Below are 20,357 nucleotides of genomic sequence, written 5' to 3' on the forward strand. Positions count from 1 at the left end.
ATGATGTTCAAAGATACTCAACACTGTATTTTAAAATAGGGAAAGATGAGAAGTTCTGTTCATTAAGATTCCTTTATTTAGTCATTGCCTCTTTTCAAGTGAAAGTGCTTAGTTGAGGATTTGAATAGGTAATTGTGAAAATAAAAGAAACCAAAAGAATAACTTTACATAAAAAGTTGGTTCTTTTACTTAGATCTTTTCTGGTATATCCAAGAAAAATATTAAAATGTCTCTCTCTAGTTTGGGATACATTAATTCTTTGTAAAATAATCATGTTTTTAACAGGCAGTTATCAATATTGCACAGTGATTAAAAGCTTGAGCTTTGGAATAAGCAGATCTGGATCTGAATCTTAGCACTGCCCACACTAGTTGCATTGCCTTGGGCAAATTATTTAATCATGTTCTTATTGGTAAATTGGGGTTAGTAGTAGTAAATAACCTATTAGGAGTGTGTGTGTGTGTGTGTGTGTGTGTGTGTGCATGTGATCATATGCAAAGATTAAGTTAATTAATAATTAAAGCCTTAGTTCTTGCCACATAGTGAGAGCCCATAAAATGTAAGCTATTGTTACTATTCATCATGGCCAGTCTGGCCATATGATTGTTTTATTTTCTTCAGATGCATCTAGGTTTAAAAAACTAGAGGCTGGAACTAGACTGCACCAATTAGCTTTGGATCTTGGGCAAATTATGTAACCTTTCTGTGCTTGATTTTCTCATCTGTTCAATAGGGTGATAATAGTGTCTACTCGTATGGTTGTTATGAGGATTAAATGAATTAATATTCTTAAAAGCAATTAGAACCTTACCTGGCACTTTCTAATTTTTTCTGGTAACATTGTTATAGATGAAGTTTACAAGACTTCCAAAACACAACTGTCAGAAGGTAGGCAGTTTCCCACAAAACAGAAGAATAGGGTTATGATTATGGGATGCATTCAAATCATTACCAATCAGAGAGAGGATTGGGAGGTCCAGAGGTGTGTTTCAGACTTTAAAAAGGAAGAAACATTAAAAAAATATTATTGATATGTGCATCTCAGATGTGTACAGATGACTGTAATACTAATGTCTCTATTTAAAATAAATTACAGGAGTAATTCATGTTCTCTAAACTGTCTCTAAACTATATAAATTTGGAAAAACTTCCACATTAAATATGGCTAATGTACATTACTTAAGTTTGGTATAAATAAACGCCTAAAGAATAACTGTTTCCTCTTAAGGTGATTGGTCTGAGCAATGCCTGATTACTGGGGATTATAAGTCATATTTTATTTAAAAATGATTTTTTAAATTGCTGTATTCATTTTTAAATGTTTTTGTTGATGTCAGAGAAAAGAAGGGAGAGAGAGACATAGAAACATCAATGATGAGAGAGAATCATTGATTAGCTCGATTGACCAAAATTAAACATTTCAAATATATTTAGTAATCACTGAGAAACAGATGAGCAAGTGCTAAAGCATTTTCCATCTTAATAGTGATATTTCATTCCTGTTAAAGAATTGACAGTTTTAACAAAATGTTGATTTCAGTTCATTATTCAGTTTTGACAATTCGCTTACTTAAATAGATAAAATGACATTTAAAAATACACATAACTAGCCGTGGCCAGTGTGACTCAATTGGTTGGAGCGTCATCCCATATATCAAAAGGTTGTGTGTTTGATTCTGGGTCAGGGCACATACCCAGGTTGCAGGTTTGATCCCCAATTAGGGTGTGTGCGAGAGACAACCAATCGATGCTTCACTCTCACGTGGATGTTTCTCTCTCTCTCTCTCTCTCTCTCTCTCTCTCCCCCTCTATCTCTAAAATCAATAAAAACATATCCTCATGTGAGGATTAAATTTTTTTAGGTAAAAAATACACATAACTAATGTTTATAAAAGGAACAATATTTTGATAGGACCTTCAATGGAAATATCACATTGTAATTTCCTAGGTTTGAATAAGAAAGGGTATAGGTACCAAATCCTGGTTTTGTGATTCAATTTTGTACAAGGCTGGTCTTTCACCACCAACAAATGTGATGTAAAAAACATCTGTGCTATTATTCCAGTGTATAGAGTTTATCAGAAATGTGTAGAAAAGTACTCCTGATTTCTCAGTTTGTACCTCTTATTCTTTACTCAAAAGGTTTCATCTAAAGTGGACTGGTCTTACAACAGCAGCTTTTCAAGTCATCGACAGCATCATGAAAATGGTAATGAACAAATGCTTTTTCAGGCTGGACTTCATTTCAAACTCCCGCATAGCACAGATCCATTACGTGAATTCAAAGATACCATTTACCTTACCCAGGTAAGGCATTCTCATCTGGAGTTCAAAAGGTTCCTGCAGTTAACATAAGAGATCATATAAGTTTTGTAAACCTATGTGGTGAAAACTGTTTTTCATTTTACTGATTAAGGAATTGATCTTCTTCAAAATTGATGTATGATGCCATGTAAGACTTGAAATAGTTAATTTTTGGCATTTGTCTCTCTTACAAGAACAGCTCAGAAATTTCTACAAAAATGTATGCATTAAAATGTTTCCCAGCTCAGGATTACTATAACGTTCCAGAAATTAAGTCAGTAGCATTTCCCAAGGATAAAATGGAACAATGGGACATAATAGAGTCAAGAAACAGACTCATGTAAAAGATAGTCTCCTGACTTATGGACACAATACCACTGCAATCTTGTGGGAAGGGATAGTCTTATCAGTGAACAGTGCTATAGATGGTGGATATCTTTAGGGGAAAATAAATGACAAAAAGTAATTTGATCAGTGATTAAAGATTCCACTGTGAAAGGTAGTACAATAAGGCTTCTAGGAGAAAACATAAGAGAATACTTCATTATATTGGCATAGGGAAAGATTTCTTAAACAGGACATCTACACTAGTAAAAGAGAAAGATGCAAATTAACCATCACTCCGCCACTCCGCTACACCCACCAGCCAATCAGGGGTGAGTATGCAAATTAACCCAACTAAGATGGTGGCGGCCACGGAGCTGGAGCAAGCAGGAGGCTTGAGTTGCCTCTGGCAATGGAGGAAGCCAAGCTTCCTGCCTTCCCTGGCTGGCCCTGGGCTCTGCTCAAGGCTACAAAGTTTCAATTATAGAAGATAAATAAATCCCAGATACCTGCTTCCAGCCCGCCCTGGCCTCCGCTCAAGGAGGCGCTGAAAAAAAAAAGAAAAAAAGGAGAGGCTGGGAGCTTGGGTCACCGGGGGGTGTGGCCAGCCTGAAAACGGCCATCAGCCCCTCACCTAGCTGGCCAGGCACCCCAGTGGGACCTCCCCACCCTGAAAGGGCTGTGGCCAGCCTGAAAACAGCCATCAGCCCCTCACTCAGGCTGGCCAGGCACCCCAGCGGGGACCTCCACCCTGAAGGGGGTGTGGCCAGCCTGAAAACAGACCTCAGCCCCCCACCCAGGCTGGCCACACCCCCATGGGGTGAGGGTTCCTGCTGAGGGGCTGTGGCCAGCCTGCAAACAGCTACCAGCCCCTCAACCAGGCAGGCCAGGCACCCCAGTGGGACCCCCACCCTGATCTGGGACATCCTTCAGGGCAAAGCAGCTGACCCCCACCCGTACACCAGGCCTCTATCCTATATAATAAAAGGGTAATATGCAAATTGACCCTAATAGCAGACTGACTGGGAATGACTGGTCACTATGACACACACTGACCATCAGGGGACAGATGCTCAATGCAGGAGCTGCCCTCTGGTGGTCAGTGTGCTCCCACAGGGGGAGCTCTGCTCAGCCACAAGCCAGCATAGTGGTGGTGGTGGGGGCCTCTCCCGCCTCCTCAGCAGTGCTAAGGATGTCTGACTGCACCTTAGGCCTGCTCCCCGCTGGCAAGTCGACATCCTCCAAGGGCTCCTGGGCTGCCAGAGGGATGTCTGACTGCCAGTTTAGGCCTGATCCCCCAGGGAGTGGGCCTAAGCCAGCAGGTGGACATCCCCTGAGGGGTCCCAGAATGCAAGAGGGCACAGGCCGGGCTGAAGGACCCCCCGAGTGCACAAATTTTTGTGCACTGGCCTCTAGTAACAACTATAACTGTGAAAGAAAGTAATGATAAATTGTACTTCATTAACATGGACATTTGCATATCAATAGCACCATTAAGATAGAGAAAAGGTTAGCCATGGATTGGGGAACAATATTTGTAATATATATACCTGATAAAAGATTTGTATATTATACAATAAAGATCTTCTATAAAGCAATAAGAAAAAGACAGATAACCTATTAAAAAATGGACAAAAGCTTCAAATAGGCACTTCACCAAAGACGATATCCAAATAGTCAGAAAGTATAGGAAAGTCTGCTCACTTCCATTCTTAATCAAGGAAATGCAAATTAAAGCCATGCCAGGATACCTCTACTCGCAGTGTAATTTTAGCACAATGGCTAAAATTAAAAAGATTGACATTACCAACTGTCGGTGAGGAGGTAGGACAGCTGAAACTTTTTTTTGAAACTTGTAGACATTGTTAGTAGGAGTGGAAATTTGTTTAACCACTTTGGGAAATGCTATGGCAATTTCTACCCAAGCTAAGCATTTGCTTACTTTTGAGTCAGCATTTCTACTTCTAGCTATGTACCCTAGAAAATTGAGTGCATACGTCTGTCAACAGACATCTAAAACAAGTGTTCATAGCAACTTTATTCATAATACCCCCAAACTGGAAACAACCTAAAAATTCTTTAACAGAAGAATTTATAAGCAAATAGTGGTATATTTATACTACAGCGAATACTCCACAGCAATAAAAAAACAATGAACTACTAATATGGATGAATCTCACAGGCATTATATTGAGCAAAAGAAACACTGAAGTTTCAATATAGACAAAATGAATCCAGATGATAGAGAGCAAATTAGTGGTGCCCACTCTTGTGGAGGGGGATGGTGAACTACGAATAAGAAAGGGTACAAGGAGACTGTCCTGAGTACTAAAACTGTTATATCTTGATCTGGGTGCTGGTTCCATGGTGTAAACATATGTTAAAAATCACTGGATTGTACATTTATGATCTGTGTAGGTTACATTTTGCACCTTCCTAGACTTTTTCTAAAACAGCTCTACTGAAATATAATTGACAGACCATAAAATTCACTCATGTTAAGTGTACAATGAAGTGGTTTTTACTATATTTATCAAGTCTTGTAACTGTCCCAGGTTCCAATTTTAGAACATTTCTTATATCTCAAAAGGATTCCTTGTGCCTATTTGCACTCATTCTCTTTTCTCCCCTTCAGCCCCAGGCAAACATTAATCTGCTTTCTATTTCTACAGATTTTACTTTTTTCAGCATTCCATGTAACTGGAATCATATAATATGTGATCTTTTTGCATTTGGCTTTTTTTTTCTGACTATAATGTTTTTGAAGTTCTTCCATGATACAGTATATTTCTATACCTCATTCCTCCTTCTTGCTAAATGGTATTCTCTTGAATGAATATGCCATTTTTTATTCATTTACTCATTAGTTGAGGGACATTTGGATCATTGCTAACTTTTGACTGTTATACTACTGCTATGAATACTTACATACAGATCTTTGTGCATGTATTTTAATTTCTCTAACAGAAATATATGAGTGAAATTCCTGAGTTATGTAGGAAATTTATGCTTAACTTTTTACGAAACTATTGAACTGAATTTTGGATAATAATTTCATTTGAATGTTCCGATTTTACTTTTTTTATTTGCTAAAATTTCATGAAACTCTGAACTATGTGAAACTATATTAAAGCCTCTGCTTAGTTATTTGTTGTTTTGCCATTTCAAGACCTGAGAAAAAAGGTAAGAGCCTAATCCCCGTCATGTGAATTGATCTGAGATAGATCACAAGTTTTTTGCCAAACATGATCACATTTACATTTTTGCATCTTAGTGCCTAAAAATGTACCAATTTCTATCTAAACTCATGCTCACCCTCATTAGTTTTTCCCCGTATGAAAATGCAAAGCCTCAGATAGAAGCTGAAGCAGAAAACTGTAAGCCAAAAGAATACCCTTTGTTAAAAGGCAAAAAAACTGGTTAAGAGAATTTCAAAGTTTCAATAATAATCTTATCAGTTAGGGAAGTTTTGCCATTGTGATGTGTAATTTATGAAATTACCTCACAGAACACAAGTGTAAAGATAAGGTTGCTATCTGACCTTTTGAAAGTGTTACATTTAATTTTTATTAGCTTTTTGTAACAAATATTTTATAAAAGTCTCTCAATTTTAATATATGAAACAAGATTATCCGTGTGTGCGTGTGTGTGTGTGTGTGTGTGTGTGTGTGTGTGAGAACCTTTTCAGCTGTTGTTTTTCATGCTGGCTTCCCTCCTCCCAGCTGTTCACTTTATGACTGATATTTTATTCTGTTTCCTCAAAACCATATTCAGAGAACTGACAGAAAGAATTCTTTCTGAACTCGTTAGCATTTGAGGTAGTTAGGAACTGGGTGGGCAAGTGTACTTCTATGTTGCTGGTTTTTGTTGGTGATGGTTTTGTCTGACAATTGAGTACTAATGTTCCATCAGGCCTTGGCTCACAACTGTACCTGTCTGCTGGTTCCACCTTGGGACTTTCTGCTATATTAGATGGGATGTAAGATGAAAAAAAAAATGCATTAGGATTTTTTTGTTTTTTAGTGCTGGATTTTCTTGACTGAAAGACAAACAGAGAAGGCTGGGGTAAAAAGTGTTTCCCCCTCTTACTACCTTGATTTTAGAACAGTCACCTTTAACCGTGTAAAACCTTCTGTGGTCCATTTTCTTTGTTCCCACTGCCCCCATTGTTGTTTTTCTCACAGACTGCCATACTGTTCTGAAGAACAGGGAACTGGCCTATGTGCCACTTTTTCAAAACATTCTATTAAGCATTATTTTTCATAACTTTCTTTTATTTAAAATTTTTTTTTATTGATTTCAGAGAGGATGGGAGAGGGAGAGATAGAAACATCAATGATGAGAGAGAATCATTGACCAGCTGTCTCCTGCATGCCCCCACTGGGGATCGAGCCCGAAACCCAGGCATATGGCCTGACCAGGAATCGAATCTGGGACCCTTCAGTCCACAGATCAATGCTCTATCCACTGAGCCAAACCTTAGTTGAGGAAGCTGTGCAGTAAGTTTCTTCACATTTAGATGCTTCCCTATCTTCTCTTTATCTTATAAACTGCACAGGTATGCCGGGAGGCTCTTACCTCTTTAATTCTTCCAATATTCCAAACAAATCTTTCCTCATCTTTCATTCTTCTACCACATGCTATTGTACTGTATTCCGCATAGCCTACATACCCAGGCATACCCTCGTCAGCTGTGTCACACATACCTCACTGCTTAACTGAGGACTGGTTATCCACACTGACACTAACTGTTAGGTGACTTACTCTGCAGCTTGGCCTCTTACGAGGCTCTTAGAGAGGAAGCTGGGCTAGTGACAGTCTTTAATAACCCCTTAGCTCATATCCCCTCTAGTGATTTTATTTATTCTTTCACATACTTATTGAGTGTGTAATGGGGGCTAGATGCTTGAGGATGTCCTTGAGAGATTCATATTCTTTAGGGGTCCATTGTATCTCCCCATGTTGCAAGTAACTTGATCACAAGAAGAACAAAAGGCAGGCTGTGCCTCAGTGGGCCCAGGCGTTGATGACAGTTGTTACCCTAGAATAGTTATTTGTTTGGTAAACATCACTGAGTCATGATGGAAGATCCAGGCCATGCTGAGCTTTGAGAGGAATGAAAGTGAGATTACTAACATAGTCTATTACATACTAGTATATTATATTTATATGCATCATGTGATTTAGCAGTCAGGCAGATGATCCGCATTCTTTGAGTGTCTACTAAATGACTGGCCCCAGGCGATGAGGTCCTTTGTATATGCCTTCTCATGTAATTCTAACATCTCCAGACATCTGTGTTACTATTTCCATTTATTATGTGAGAAAACAGAGGCTCAGAAAGACTAAGTATTTTTGTCAAAATTCTCAGGGCAATATATGGAAAAGGTTTCTACTTTTAAAATTATATCCCATCACATTGTGATAAGAGGAATTCTATAACTACTGAGGTATTTGGTTGAATTAAAACATCTATTTTCAGCAGATAAGTAGAATAGACATCAGAAATTTGGTACATTAAAAAAAAAAAGCCTTATTGGAATAATAGAGAAAATCAACAAAACCAAAAGTTAGTTCTTTGAAAAGATGAGCAAAATAAAAAACCTTTAGCCAGACTGGCCCAGGGGAAAAAAAAGAGAGAAGACTCAAGTTACTAAAGCAGGAATGAAAAAGGAAGCATTACTATTGACCTTACAGAACTAAAAAGGGCGATAAAGTAATACTATAAACAATTGTATGACAATAAGTCATATCACCTAGATGAAATGGACAAATTCCTAGACACAAGCTATGAAATCTGACTCAAGAAGAAATAGAAAATCTGAAAAAAAAATCTATAATTAAAGAGATTGAGTCAGTAATAAAAATAAAAATGTCCTTTTACAAAGAAGGCTTCACTAGTGAATTCTAAAAAACATAAGAATTAACACCAATCCTTCACAAACGCTTCTAAAAAATAGAAGAGGGGAAACCACCTCCTAACTTATTTTTAAGCCGCTATTACCCTGGTATCAAAACTAGATAAAGACATATCAAGAAAAGCAAACTATAGATAAATATTCCTTATAAATATAGACAGGAAAAATCTTCAACAAAATACTAGCAATCCAAATCTAGCAGCACATAAAAAAAAATTATGTACCGTAATCAACTGCAATTCATCCCAGGAATGCAACAATGGCTCATCATATGAAAGTCAAACACCTGTTAATAGAATAAAGGAAAAAATAACCATATAATCATCTCAATAGATGAAGAAAGATCATTTTAAAAATCCAGCACAATAATGAAAAAGATACCCCAATTAAAAATGGGTAAGAGATTTGAATAGGTATTGCTCCAAAGAAAATGATCAGTAAGTACATGAAATGATACTCAATATCATTAGTCACTAAGGAAATGCAAATCAAAACCACAGTGAGATACATAGATAGTGAGATGTCTAGAACGAAAAAAAGAAAGTAAAAATACTAGTATATATGGAGATTTATTATAGTTATTGACTCACATGGTTATGGAGGCTAAGAAGTGCTAAAATCTGCCATGTGCAAGATGGGAAACCAGGAAAGCCAGTGATGTAATTCAGTTTGAGTCTGAAGGCCTGAGATCTGAGAGGCCAGTGGTGCAAGTCCTGGAATTTGAAGGCCTGAGAACCAGGAGCTCCAATGTCCGAGGGCAGGAGAAGTTGGATGCCCCAATTCAACAAGAGAGAGAGAATTCGCCCTTTCTCTGCCTATTCAGGCCCTCAACTGATTGGATGATGCCCACTGACATTGGTGAGGGTGGATCTTCTTTACTCAATCTACCGAATCACCAGAAACATCCTCACAGTCACACCCAGAAATAATGTTTTACCAGCTATTTGGGCATTCTTTAATTCAGTCAAGTTTACACAGAAAGTTAATCATCACAGTAAGTATGTGGAGAAATTGGACCCTATATGTATGTTGCTGGTGGGAATGTAAAACGGTACAACTGCTGTGGAAAAGTTTTTCAAAGAGTTAAATATTGAAATATCATAGGACCCAGAAATTTTACTCTTAGGTATATATCCAAGAAAATGGAAAACACGTGTTGACACAAAAGCTTGTACATAAATGTTCATAGCATTTTTCATAATAGCCAAAAGCTAAAACAGTCCAAACATGTATCAACTGATGAATGGATAAGAAAAATGTGGTTCATATCCATACAATGAAATGTTATTCAGCAATAAAAGGAATAAAATACTGATACATACACCATGGATGAACCTTGAAAACATGGTAAGTGAAGGAAGCCAGTCACAAAAGGCCACATATTGCATTATTCCACTTATATGAAATGTTCAGAATAGGCAAATCCATAGTAACAAAGTGGATTAGTGTTTTCAGAAGCAAAGAAGAGGGGAGAAAGAGGAGTGACTATTAGCCATTACGTTGTTTGTTTTTGGGGTGGTGAAAGTATGCTGGAATTAGGTGATGTACAACCAGTAACTATACTGAGGCCAAGACATGGAAACAACCAGTGTCCCTTGATAGATCATTGGATGAAGAAGATGTGGTAGATATAAATACTGGGATACTACTCAGCCATAAGAAAAGATGAAATACTTCTATTTTCGACAGCATGGATAGAGCTTGAGAATATCACGCTAAGCGAAAAAAGTCAGACAGAAAAAGTCAAGAACCATATGATTTCACTCACATGTGGGATATAAAACTGAAAGCAACAAATGAACAAACAAGACAGACAGAAACTCATAAATGGACGCAGACAACAGTGGGGGAAGGTAGTAAAGGGTAAAGGGGGTCAAATATATGGTGGTGGAAGGAGATTTGACTATGTGTGGTAAACACACAATGCAATGTACAGATGATGTATATTGTACACTGGAAACCTATATAATTTTATTAACTAATGTCACTCCAATAAACTTAATATAGAAAAAAAAAAACCCCAATGAATCGTAAACTCAAAGGGTGAATTATATCTTAGTTTAGGACAATGGCTTTCTTGGAAGATTCTTATTGTCAAGATAACTTTAAGTAATTACATAAAGGATATAAATCACATCTGTCAGGAGAACTTAGCCACATGGCTACTCCTAGTTCCAGGGGTTGGAGTGTGATTCTGGAACATGCACGTCACCTACAAATCTGTCACTCAGAAGGAAGGGGAGGATGGGTTTTTATAGACAGCTGGTAACCTCCATCACAGAGCAGAGCTGGAATTGGAACCTTAGGTCTTGGTGTACTGGTCCAATTTCTTTTTACCATACCATCTGTTTCTCTAAGGAAACCGATTTCATGAGTGTAATCAGGCAAGCTGCTGAATATAGGCATATTTTTGAAACTAAAATAAGATTTGTCTGCTAACATTGGGACTGAGTAACCTTGGAAATGACTAAGCATTTATCTTTAAATATGTGAAGATTGCCCTCTTTAGGAAAGTGTGCATGGGTGTACAAATATAGGTACAATTTTAAAGGGAAAGAGTCAGTTCCAGAGAGAGTCCAGAGATCTAGGATTGTACAACTTCCCTTAGAAGAATAGTGGGAAGTGGCCTTCTGCATTTTTTTTGAACAAACATGCCATTCATTAGTCCTGACAGGCACCCATTGGTTTGGGTAAATCCAGGTCCATGTTATTGGCACGGCACCATCTGTCTGTCGAGTGTACTTCACCATGCAGAGCCCAGAGTACTCAAGAGTCTTGATTTCTCCCCTTCACACTAAGTTACGGTATGATAGGTGACCAGTTAGAGCTTGCAAGGGTTAGAAGCTCTGCTTGCATTAAAAAATTTTTAATTTAAAAATTTATAGCATTATTAATATTTACCTATTAAATTACAAAAGGTAAATTACAACAAAGAACTTGGGAACAGAAATAAATAATTATTGCAGGGAGTTCTGAAAATTGGAATAGTTTAGGGACTGAAAACTCAAATGTTTATAGGCAGGTAATTTTGAATGGATGAGAGTATGATTGTTGGGAATCGTGGCAAAATAGAGTGTAGAGGCTCTGTCTTAAGACATTAAACAATGACAACATCAGCAACAAGAAACATAAAACACCTGCATGTAGGCCAATTAAAACCCATGTGGGGCTAAGGTTAGCCTGGAGGCCACCAGTGTATGGCAACCTCTTGACTGGATCATAATATAGGGATATGGAACAAGGACTTTAAAATTTGTCATGTTATCAAAAGAGGCAATGCAGGAAGTGAAGAAATTAATTGGGATATAAAATGTTCTTTGCTTTTTTATTTAAAGAAAAAAAAACTGGCTTAATATTTGGAGAATGATTCAAGTTATGATGTAACTACATAACTGTTTAAAGCACAGAAATATACAGAAAGTGCCAGCGCATGGAAATATATTTATGTGAAAATTAAGTGAGAGTAGAATGTAAATTATAAATGTAATTGAGTTATAATATATGTTAACAAAGATTGGGGAAAAAATGTGGAGCGATGTAAATAATTTGACGGTCATCAGATTTCTTTTTCCTGAAAAGAAGCTTAAATTCACCAGGAAGAAAAAGACAATGCAGGCCATCTCTATGAAGAACATCAGTAAAATATCTAATTGTCCTTTGGATTCCATCTAACTAAGCAGGAGTATGACTGTTTCAATAGGTTAAAGCTTTGTCCTATAAAAAAGTGGTCATTTTTTACCTGAAAGAGATGACTTGATTACTTTCTCTGTTATACACTGATATTTTGTTCCTGCCTCAGAATTCTGTGTTTTACCTTTTTCCTATTCACTCTACTTTATAAATATGGATCCAAGAGAAGTGATTCCTGTCCCAAACTTCTTAAGTGAACCCCTCCTTTTATGCCATTCATGAGGAGGCCCTGAGCCAAGTCCCTCGGGGTAAAGTCAGGATGTTCCAGGTTCTTTGGCTTCAGAAATGGCCCAGACTTTGCTTCAGGTCCTGGGGTTTCCAGAATGTGGCCGCCACCCAGAGTGGAGTGTCCATGGTGGTTGCCACTCGATGCTTGTGCTTGGCCAGCAGCTCCTGAAATGTCTGGGGGTGACCAGGACCCCACTCCCCCTGTTGTTACTCATTGGTGTGATGAGGGCCTCCTCAGTCTTCCTCTTGTGCTCCCTTCTCACACAGCCCATAAAGCAGTGGCTGCTTTTGCAGGAATCTTGGGATGAAGACAGAGATTTCTTGTCTTTCTGGGCCTCAGGTGTAATTGCTACAGGGACTGGATGTTGTGTCAGAGGCTAATGAGCTCTCGTTTATGAGCCTTTCCCAACTACAACTCCAAGCTGGGAGCATGTGACACCCACAGTCTCAGCAGCAGCAGCAGCAGCAGCAATAAAAGAGATTGATTTTCAATGATAATGGCAGTAATTAAGGTTCTTACATGAATTTGTTATTGCCTCTTAAACAACTAAACTCGCTTGTCTCATTGCTGCAGTTTACCATCTCTTCTGCCATGATGAAGGAATTGCATTCTTAAGAAATTTTACATTCTCAAAAGTCATGATATAAAAACAATTGCTTGACTAGGAAAAAAGGGGATAGGGATTGGTCAGGATCAGACTCAAAATAAAGGTATTTTTCCTACAGAATTTTTTTCTAATAAAGCTATAAAAAAACAGCTCTGCAAATGTTAGTAAAGCCCATCACTGCAAAAACCTTTAGTGTTTCACTACATATAGCATTTGCTCCGGAGTAAGTCTGTTTCCCACATTGCCTACACTACTGTTAGCAAAGAACCTTTACACCGTCCTGCTTCTTTGATTACCCAATTGTTATAATGAATCAAACACCAAACCTCCCAAACCAACCAGCTTTTACAGACAGTAGCTTCTCTCATGCTAAGGGGGTAGTTCCAGATCTAGTATAATAGTGGTATATGTAATGCTAATCAAATTCTCTGATTTATTCCATTTGCTTTAAAAACAAACAGTCTGTAATTTCCTCAGATCTGGACAGCCTACATCAAACAATCACACCCGTGTTTTAATGTTCTCCCCGACTCAGGTGATGCAGGCCCAGTGTGTCAAAACAGAAACTGAATTCTACCGCCGCAGTCGCAGCGAGATAGTGGACGGAAAAGGGCACACCATGGGGGCACTGTATTGGCAGCTGAATGACATCTGGCAGGCTCCTTCCTGGGCCTCTCTAGGTAAGTGTTTCAGCATTCCTTGTGTGTGTGAGAGAAAGCAATACCTGTGGGGAGAGGCGCTGAGAAAACCCAGAGGCCGAGGTAAGGAGATTCTCCAGCAGCTGGTCAGTGAACTGGACCCCCCCCCCCCCCCCCCCTCACAGTCTCTCCAGGAGCCTGAGAGACAGCCTCGCTATGAGTTCTGTGCTGTGCAATGTCACAAAAGCGGGCTAACAGGGTGGGTAGATGCATGCACGGAGATCTCAGTTACGCGTCATAATCATTGCTTAGATTTGAATTTATTTAAGAGGACTTTCCAAGGCAAAGGAGCATTTACTTAAGCATCTCTTCTTCCGTTTAGGAGACTTCAACCATGTGGAAGGTTGGCCCCACTAAGTGTTAAAATGTCCCTTTGCTTGACTCCCGTTTAAGACCATGAGGTCATCTTTATTCTGCCCTATTTATCTCTTGAAAGGGGAGGTCATAGTCAGAAGTCCAAGTAGGAAGGGTTCTCAATTGAAGCAGTCCAACTAGCAATAGGTGAGATGACTGGCATGGCACTTGCAGTTTGAATTATTCTTCTTTGGTACATGAAAAACCATCCAGAAGCAATGATAGATCTTTCGCCTTCACCCGAGGTGGTTTGAAGCAAAGTTCAGTTAATACCAACAAAAGTTTGGGGTCAAAAATGAGGCAAAGCCGTGAAGTAAAAAGACCATGTTGCTGGGTAAGGCCTTAAACCAGCTATGGATACGAATCTAAAAGCCATTCTCCACAGGCTTTGATCAGTGCCAGGTCACCTCTCGAGGGGCACTGGAGTTTTGATCAAGTTAATCTGGCTAAACTCTCTATCAACAACGACCAGACAAAAGGGTATTGGATGAGAATCACAGGTAGAGCATTTGGGGGGCGGGGGGAGTAGCCCTTAACACAGGGTGAAGAGATACTGTTTAGAGACACTTGGGCAGTATTTACTTATTTATTTATAGAGGAAGGGAGAAGGAGAGGGAGAGAAACATCCATGTGAGAGCGAAACCTCAATCGACTGCCTTCACCATGTACCTACCAGGGATTGAGCTTGCAACCTGGGCACATGCCCTGACCGGGAATCGAACTGGCAACCTTTCGGCACATGGGACGACCAACTGAGCCACACCGGCCAGGGCGAAATATTTTTTAGTTTGTGGGGTTAGCATACTAGACTTGCCAACAGGGCACAGCATTCTGCAGGTCCTCGGCACCTTGTAACTGTATGTGAGGCACTGTCATTAATTGTTGTCGGTTGGGTGTTCTGCAGTCGGAACTTGCTGGCCACATTAGTGACAGAGCTTGTTTTGTCTCTCTCAGAGGACTGTGCTCATAGGAACAGGAGACTGAGCCCCAAGTCATTTTTACAAAGGACTATTTGTAACTGGTGCTCCCTGCCGGTGCTGCTGGCTTCCTTCTTCACATGTGTATAGTGAAAAGGAGCAGGGGCACCTGGAGCTCCCAGAAGCAAGGAGTCAGCTCTGGGCCCAAAAGACGGGCCTGTGGCATGTTTGACTTAACTGCTTGAGCCCCTGGTTCCTCATTTGAAAATGGATGTTGATGTGGGCCTCCCCCAGATGTGAGGATAATACGTGGTAACGTCCAAAATGCTCAGAGCCCTCAGCAAACGTGGGTTCCCGAGCTTTCTGGGTCTCCCTTCCACTCTTAGTCCTTAGGATCATGACAGATTCATACTCACTGGGCTGTGTGGGTGATGATTCTGACTGACGGCTTGGCCCTGCCCACCTCCTAACTTTCCTGACTGTTTTTTAGAATACAGAGGAAAGTGGAAAATGCTTCATTACTTCGCTCAGCATTTCTTCGCGCCACTGTGGCCAGTGGGTTTTGAGGATAAAGGAGTGTTTTTTGTCTACGGGGTGTCAGACCTTCACTCGAACCGCATGGTGACGCTCACTGTAAGTTGATTGGCTTTTCTCTCTGTGATGGAGAGTTTTAGGTTATTTCTTTAGTTATTTGGTGCTTTTTCTTTTGGGAAACAGAAAAGAGAAATTAATTTGTACCAAAATGTTTCCAGCAACTGGAGTAGAAAATGGGCTGTCCCAGAGTCAGCATATCTCTTTTCAGGGTAAAACTGGTGTTTATTCTGTGACCTTAAGCCTAATGTCTTTGTGATTCAGTTTCCTCATCTGTAAAATGATACCAGCCTATCTTCTTTTTAAAAAAATATATTTTTATTGATTTCAGAGAAGAAGGGAGGAGGAGAGAGAGATAGAAACATCAATGATGAGAATCATTGATGGGCTGCCTTCTACATGCCCCCCACTGGGGACTGAGCCTGAAACCTGGGCATGTGCCCTGACCAGGAATTGAACCCTGACCTCCTTGTTCATAGGTTGACATTCAACCACTGAGAAATGTCAGCGGGCCAGCCTATTTTCTAAAAGGCTGCCTATGGGTAGTGGATAAAAGAATTAGATGCAACTGAATTATAAAGTGCCACTTAAATGTAAGCTTATTGATAATCATGGAAAGCAGGAAATTGCTTTATTGAGAATGCATACGTGGAAAAGTAAACTTGGGTCGAAAACAGTGCTAGGCGAAAAGAAAGGGTAGAAACTCAAGTCTTGGGCGGCAACAGTTTGGAGGACATTGAGCATAGACCATGCTTATGGAGTAATGACGGTGCCTGGGTACTGTGCCTCCCATAGATCTCTTCATTGAACTCTCACAACAGCCCGCAGAGTTAGTGCTGCTATTATTCTCATGCTACAAAGGAAGAAACAGAGACTCTGAGAACCTGATTAACTTCCTTAGTTACACAGCTAGTACTTGGTGGGGCGGAGGTTAAACCCGGATTTCATAGTCTCTTAACCATTCCTGCTGTTCTGCCTTTCATCAATGACTACTACTATTTTCCTCTTAAAAAAGTAGTGACCCAGGAACATTTGCTTTCGTTCTGTGTTGTTTCTCCACAGGTGAGAGTGCACAGGTGGAGTTCCCTGGAGCCTGTGTGCTCTCACAAGACCCCGGATCTTGTGATGAGAGCAGGGAAGGCTGTTCTCCTCTATCAGGAGCCGGTGTCTGCAATGCTGCAGAGATGTGGGCATTGTACACGGCAGAGCTGTGTGGTTTCCTTTTACCTGTCAGCCAACAGCAAACCCTTGAGCTCAACCAACTATCACTTCCTGTCCTCACCGAAGAATGCCGAGGGGCTCCAGAAGGCAGACATCACTGTAAGCACCGGTCGGTGGGGTCACCGTGGCCTCGGGAGCTGCCCTGCTCCTGGGCAGGCACACTGCATCTTGCTGTTTGCAAACTTTTCCCTTGGAACAGAGTTTCCCCAAGGCCTGGGAATTTTGGCTCCTTCCCACTGGAAGCAAAGGCCAAATGATTTTTATTTCTAATTCAGCATTTGTCAAGGTTTTTGGTTCCTGCTACTCCTACTGTCCCATCAGCCCTCCCTCTTGGGACAGTGGAGGGAGAGGCACCAGTGTCATCAGGGATTCCCCCCTCTCTCCCCACAGAGTGCCAAACTCGGTCCTGGGGCTTTAGTGCACCAACCCTGAAGTATTATTGTTGATGTAACAGGGGTCTTCAAACTTTTTAAACAGGGGGCCAGTTCACTGTCCCTCAGACCGTTGGAGGGCTAGACTATAGTTTAAAAAAAACTATGAACAAATTCCTATGCACACTGCACATATCTTATTTTGAAGTAAAAAAACAAAATGGGAACAAATACAATATTTGTATTTGCATGTGGCCCGCGGGCCGTAGTTTGAGGACCTGGTCAAACCTGTAGAGAATTTTCGTAAGAGTTTATTTGAGCCAAATTGATGGTACATGCTGAGGAGCAAGATCTTAAATCCTCCAGAGAATAACAGCTTTGCAGCTTCTTTTATGCATATGAAATTAAGGAGGGAACCAGGAAGATTGCATGAAGGTGGGAGGAAGCAACACAGGGATTGTATTACAGGGTAGTTAACAAGATTGTGTGCTGTCTGGAGTGTTAATACCCCTTCCAGGTTATTACTTCTGGACTTTCTTTCTGTATTTATTTTTTATTTTAATCTTATCTATCTACCTATAGATAGATACTGGTTAACAAAATTATACAGGTTTCAGGTGCATACTAGTAATTCCACAACATATCATCTGTGTACTGTATGGTGTGTTCACCACCCCACGTTGAGTCTCCTTCTATCACTTCTGGTTTTTCAAAGGTGTGTTAACCTAGATACACGGCAATGATGGGCAGGGTTTACTTAAGGCAAAGATAAACCTTTTACTAAAGAAGTTAGAGGTGTGGGCGTGACCACCCACCATGACCTGCCCAGTTAGGAATTTATGATCAGATCACCCTATGAAGTTACTTTCCACAGAACCCCATTTTTCATCCACTTTATCATCTGTGTTTACAAGTGAGCAAACTAGTCTAGAGGGACTGACACGCTCAAGGAACGTGCTCAGGGAAGCATCGGAGCCACGAGGAGCACTCTAATTTTGAGATTTTAAGTAGAGTCTATTAATCTTTAAAATTTTCATTCTACGCTCCTTGATTTATCGCTACAAAGTAGCTTAATTATCAAATCTCTTTATAATTGCCAAGAGAAACAATGGCATGATTAGGCTGTGTTGTTATGAAAACTGTGCAGCTGGAGAATTTGGAATCTCTTTAGTCGATTGAAACCCTGTCCTTCCTATTCCTCCTACACATAGTGATTGAAAATATTTTTCTAGAAAGGTCCATTCTCTAGTTTTAGCGAATTTTTAAAAAATATATATTTATTGATTTTTTACAGAGAGGAAGGGAGAGGGATAGAGAGTTAGAAACATCAATGAGAGAGAAACATTGATTTAGCTGCCTCCTGTACACTCCCTACTGGGGATGTGCCTGCAACCAAGGTACATGCCCTCGACCGGAATCAAACCTGGGACCATTCACTCCTCAGGCCAATGCTCTATCCACTGAGCCAAACCAGTTAGGGCTAGTTTTAGCGAATTTTAAATGTGTCTTCATTGAGAAGCCTTAAGTGGGAGGATTTTTTACATTTACTTTAGAAGTAATGATATAGAAATTCTTAATCCTTGATTTTAAAAACATGTATCTTCTTTCCCAGTAATGAAAGATTCATGTAATGAAATTCAAATTATCTGTAACAACAGATAAGAAGGAAATGACATATATTTAAGTAGTTTCTTTCCAGAAAAGCAAAAAAAACCAAAACACCCCACTATGTAACAGACTAGACCTCAGATTTTGAAAACAATTCTTTCTCTTTCCTTAGCTAAGCCTTCATTATCTTGGGATAATTCAGGGTTGGAGAGAAGTAGGACTTCTTTATTTTTTCTACCACATTTGAATTTCAGTGAGACTTGCCTTTCCTAAAGGGATACAATAACAACAACGATAAAGCATTTATTGCAGGCTTAACATAGGCCAGGCACTTGGGTGTCCTGTCCCCAGATGGATGCCAGAAATTTGTTTTCTCTGCCTCCCTGAAGCCAGGGTGCAAGCTTGAGCCTCAGGCTCCATAGTCAGATGCATTGAAATGAGATTCCAGTTGGAAGAAGGCAACAAGAGTGAGCAGGTACCAGAGTCACTTTTGGCCTTGGCCTTGGCGCAGCAGTGACCGGGGCCTCCGTAGCAGCCGTGTGGGCTGGCCAGGGCCAGCTGTGTGAATCGCGTGCTATGACTGCTTTACCGGAACAGGTGGACGATTGATTTGGAAATCTGACATCTAGCTTCAAGCCTGAATCTCTGACCATCTGCGAGCTACCTAATGTACTTAATTTTCATTTCTGCTTCTACCACAGTAGGTTTGTTTTATTGTTTGTAGCTCAGAACTCTGAATGGCAATCAGACAAGTGTGTAAGGCTAAAGTTATGTATAGTAAAAATTCTCCTTGGAAATTCTTGATGCCACACATAACATATAATGTCAGACCAATGGTGTGGCATGTACCCATGTTAAGGACTCTTTTTTCATGATGAAGGCCGAGCTTTGATGACCAGGTCACACTCATCCATACTCTCTCAGACAGGCTCTCGAACCCCCACCTCTAGGGCTGAGCTCAGCCTCACTGTGCACGTGCTGCTCGGTGACAAATGACAAGATTTAAACTGTGCTTTTGTTTGCTGATACTGTGTGGGGTTCACACATCTTACAAGTGCTCATGATTGTGGCTTTGCAGTTCTATGTAATGAAGAAGAGAAAGCTCTCATGCTAGACCTGCTGTACATGCCTGGCAGGCTGCTGTCCAGATTTCTGGATCTTTTCGGAGGGCCAGGAGGTGAGCTCCGGCGTTGTGCTCTGCGGCTGGCTCCAGATATATCCCGAGAAAGTCATTAAACGGCCCAGCAGTTATGCAAAGACGTTCCTCTCTTGATGATACCCTGAGAAACACTGTAAATGATAGAAAGCTTTGAGCTTCTCGTGAAATAGTCTCTCACATTTCTGCACTTGGTTTGAGATTACAATTTGGTCATTTCCCAGAGCCTTAACACATTTCCATGTATTTCTCAGTATCTGACACAGTGCATGGAATATATGACTTTAGCGGCCACTGAACCAAAGTTGTAGGAAATAGACTCCCTGGTAGGCCCACAGAAACACGCTCTGATAGGCACCGGCTATGGAA

General features: G+C 40.2%; 1 protein-coding gene across 1 annotated transcript in view; it reads left to right on the forward strand.

The window, feature by feature from the left end:
• MANBA (mannosidase beta) overlaps positions 1 to 20,357 on the forward strand; it is a 105,255-nt gene that overhangs the window by 84,028 nt on the left and 870 nt on the right. Inside the window, exons 13-16 of the mRNA XM_070391995.1 lie at positions 2,143 to 2,307; positions 13,608 to 13,752; positions 15,532 to 15,674; positions 16,695 to 16,952. Coding sequence (XP_070248096.1) covers positions 2,143 to 2,307; positions 13,608 to 13,752; positions 15,532 to 15,674; positions 16,695 to 16,952 — 711 coding nt within the window. The remainder of the gene's footprint in view (positions 1 to 2,142; positions 2,308 to 13,607; positions 13,753 to 15,531; positions 15,675 to 16,694; positions 16,953 to 20,357) is intronic.

Source organism: Myotis yumanensis, unplaced genomic scaffold, assembly GCF_028538775.1.
Source record: "Myotis yumanensis isolate MYYU_CA2020_CCGP unplaced genomic scaffold, mMyoYum1.0.hap1 SCAF_1, whole genome shotgun sequence".
Classification (NCBI taxonomy): Eukaryota; Metazoa; Chordata; class Mammalia; order Chiroptera; family Vespertilionidae; genus Myotis; species Myotis yumanensis.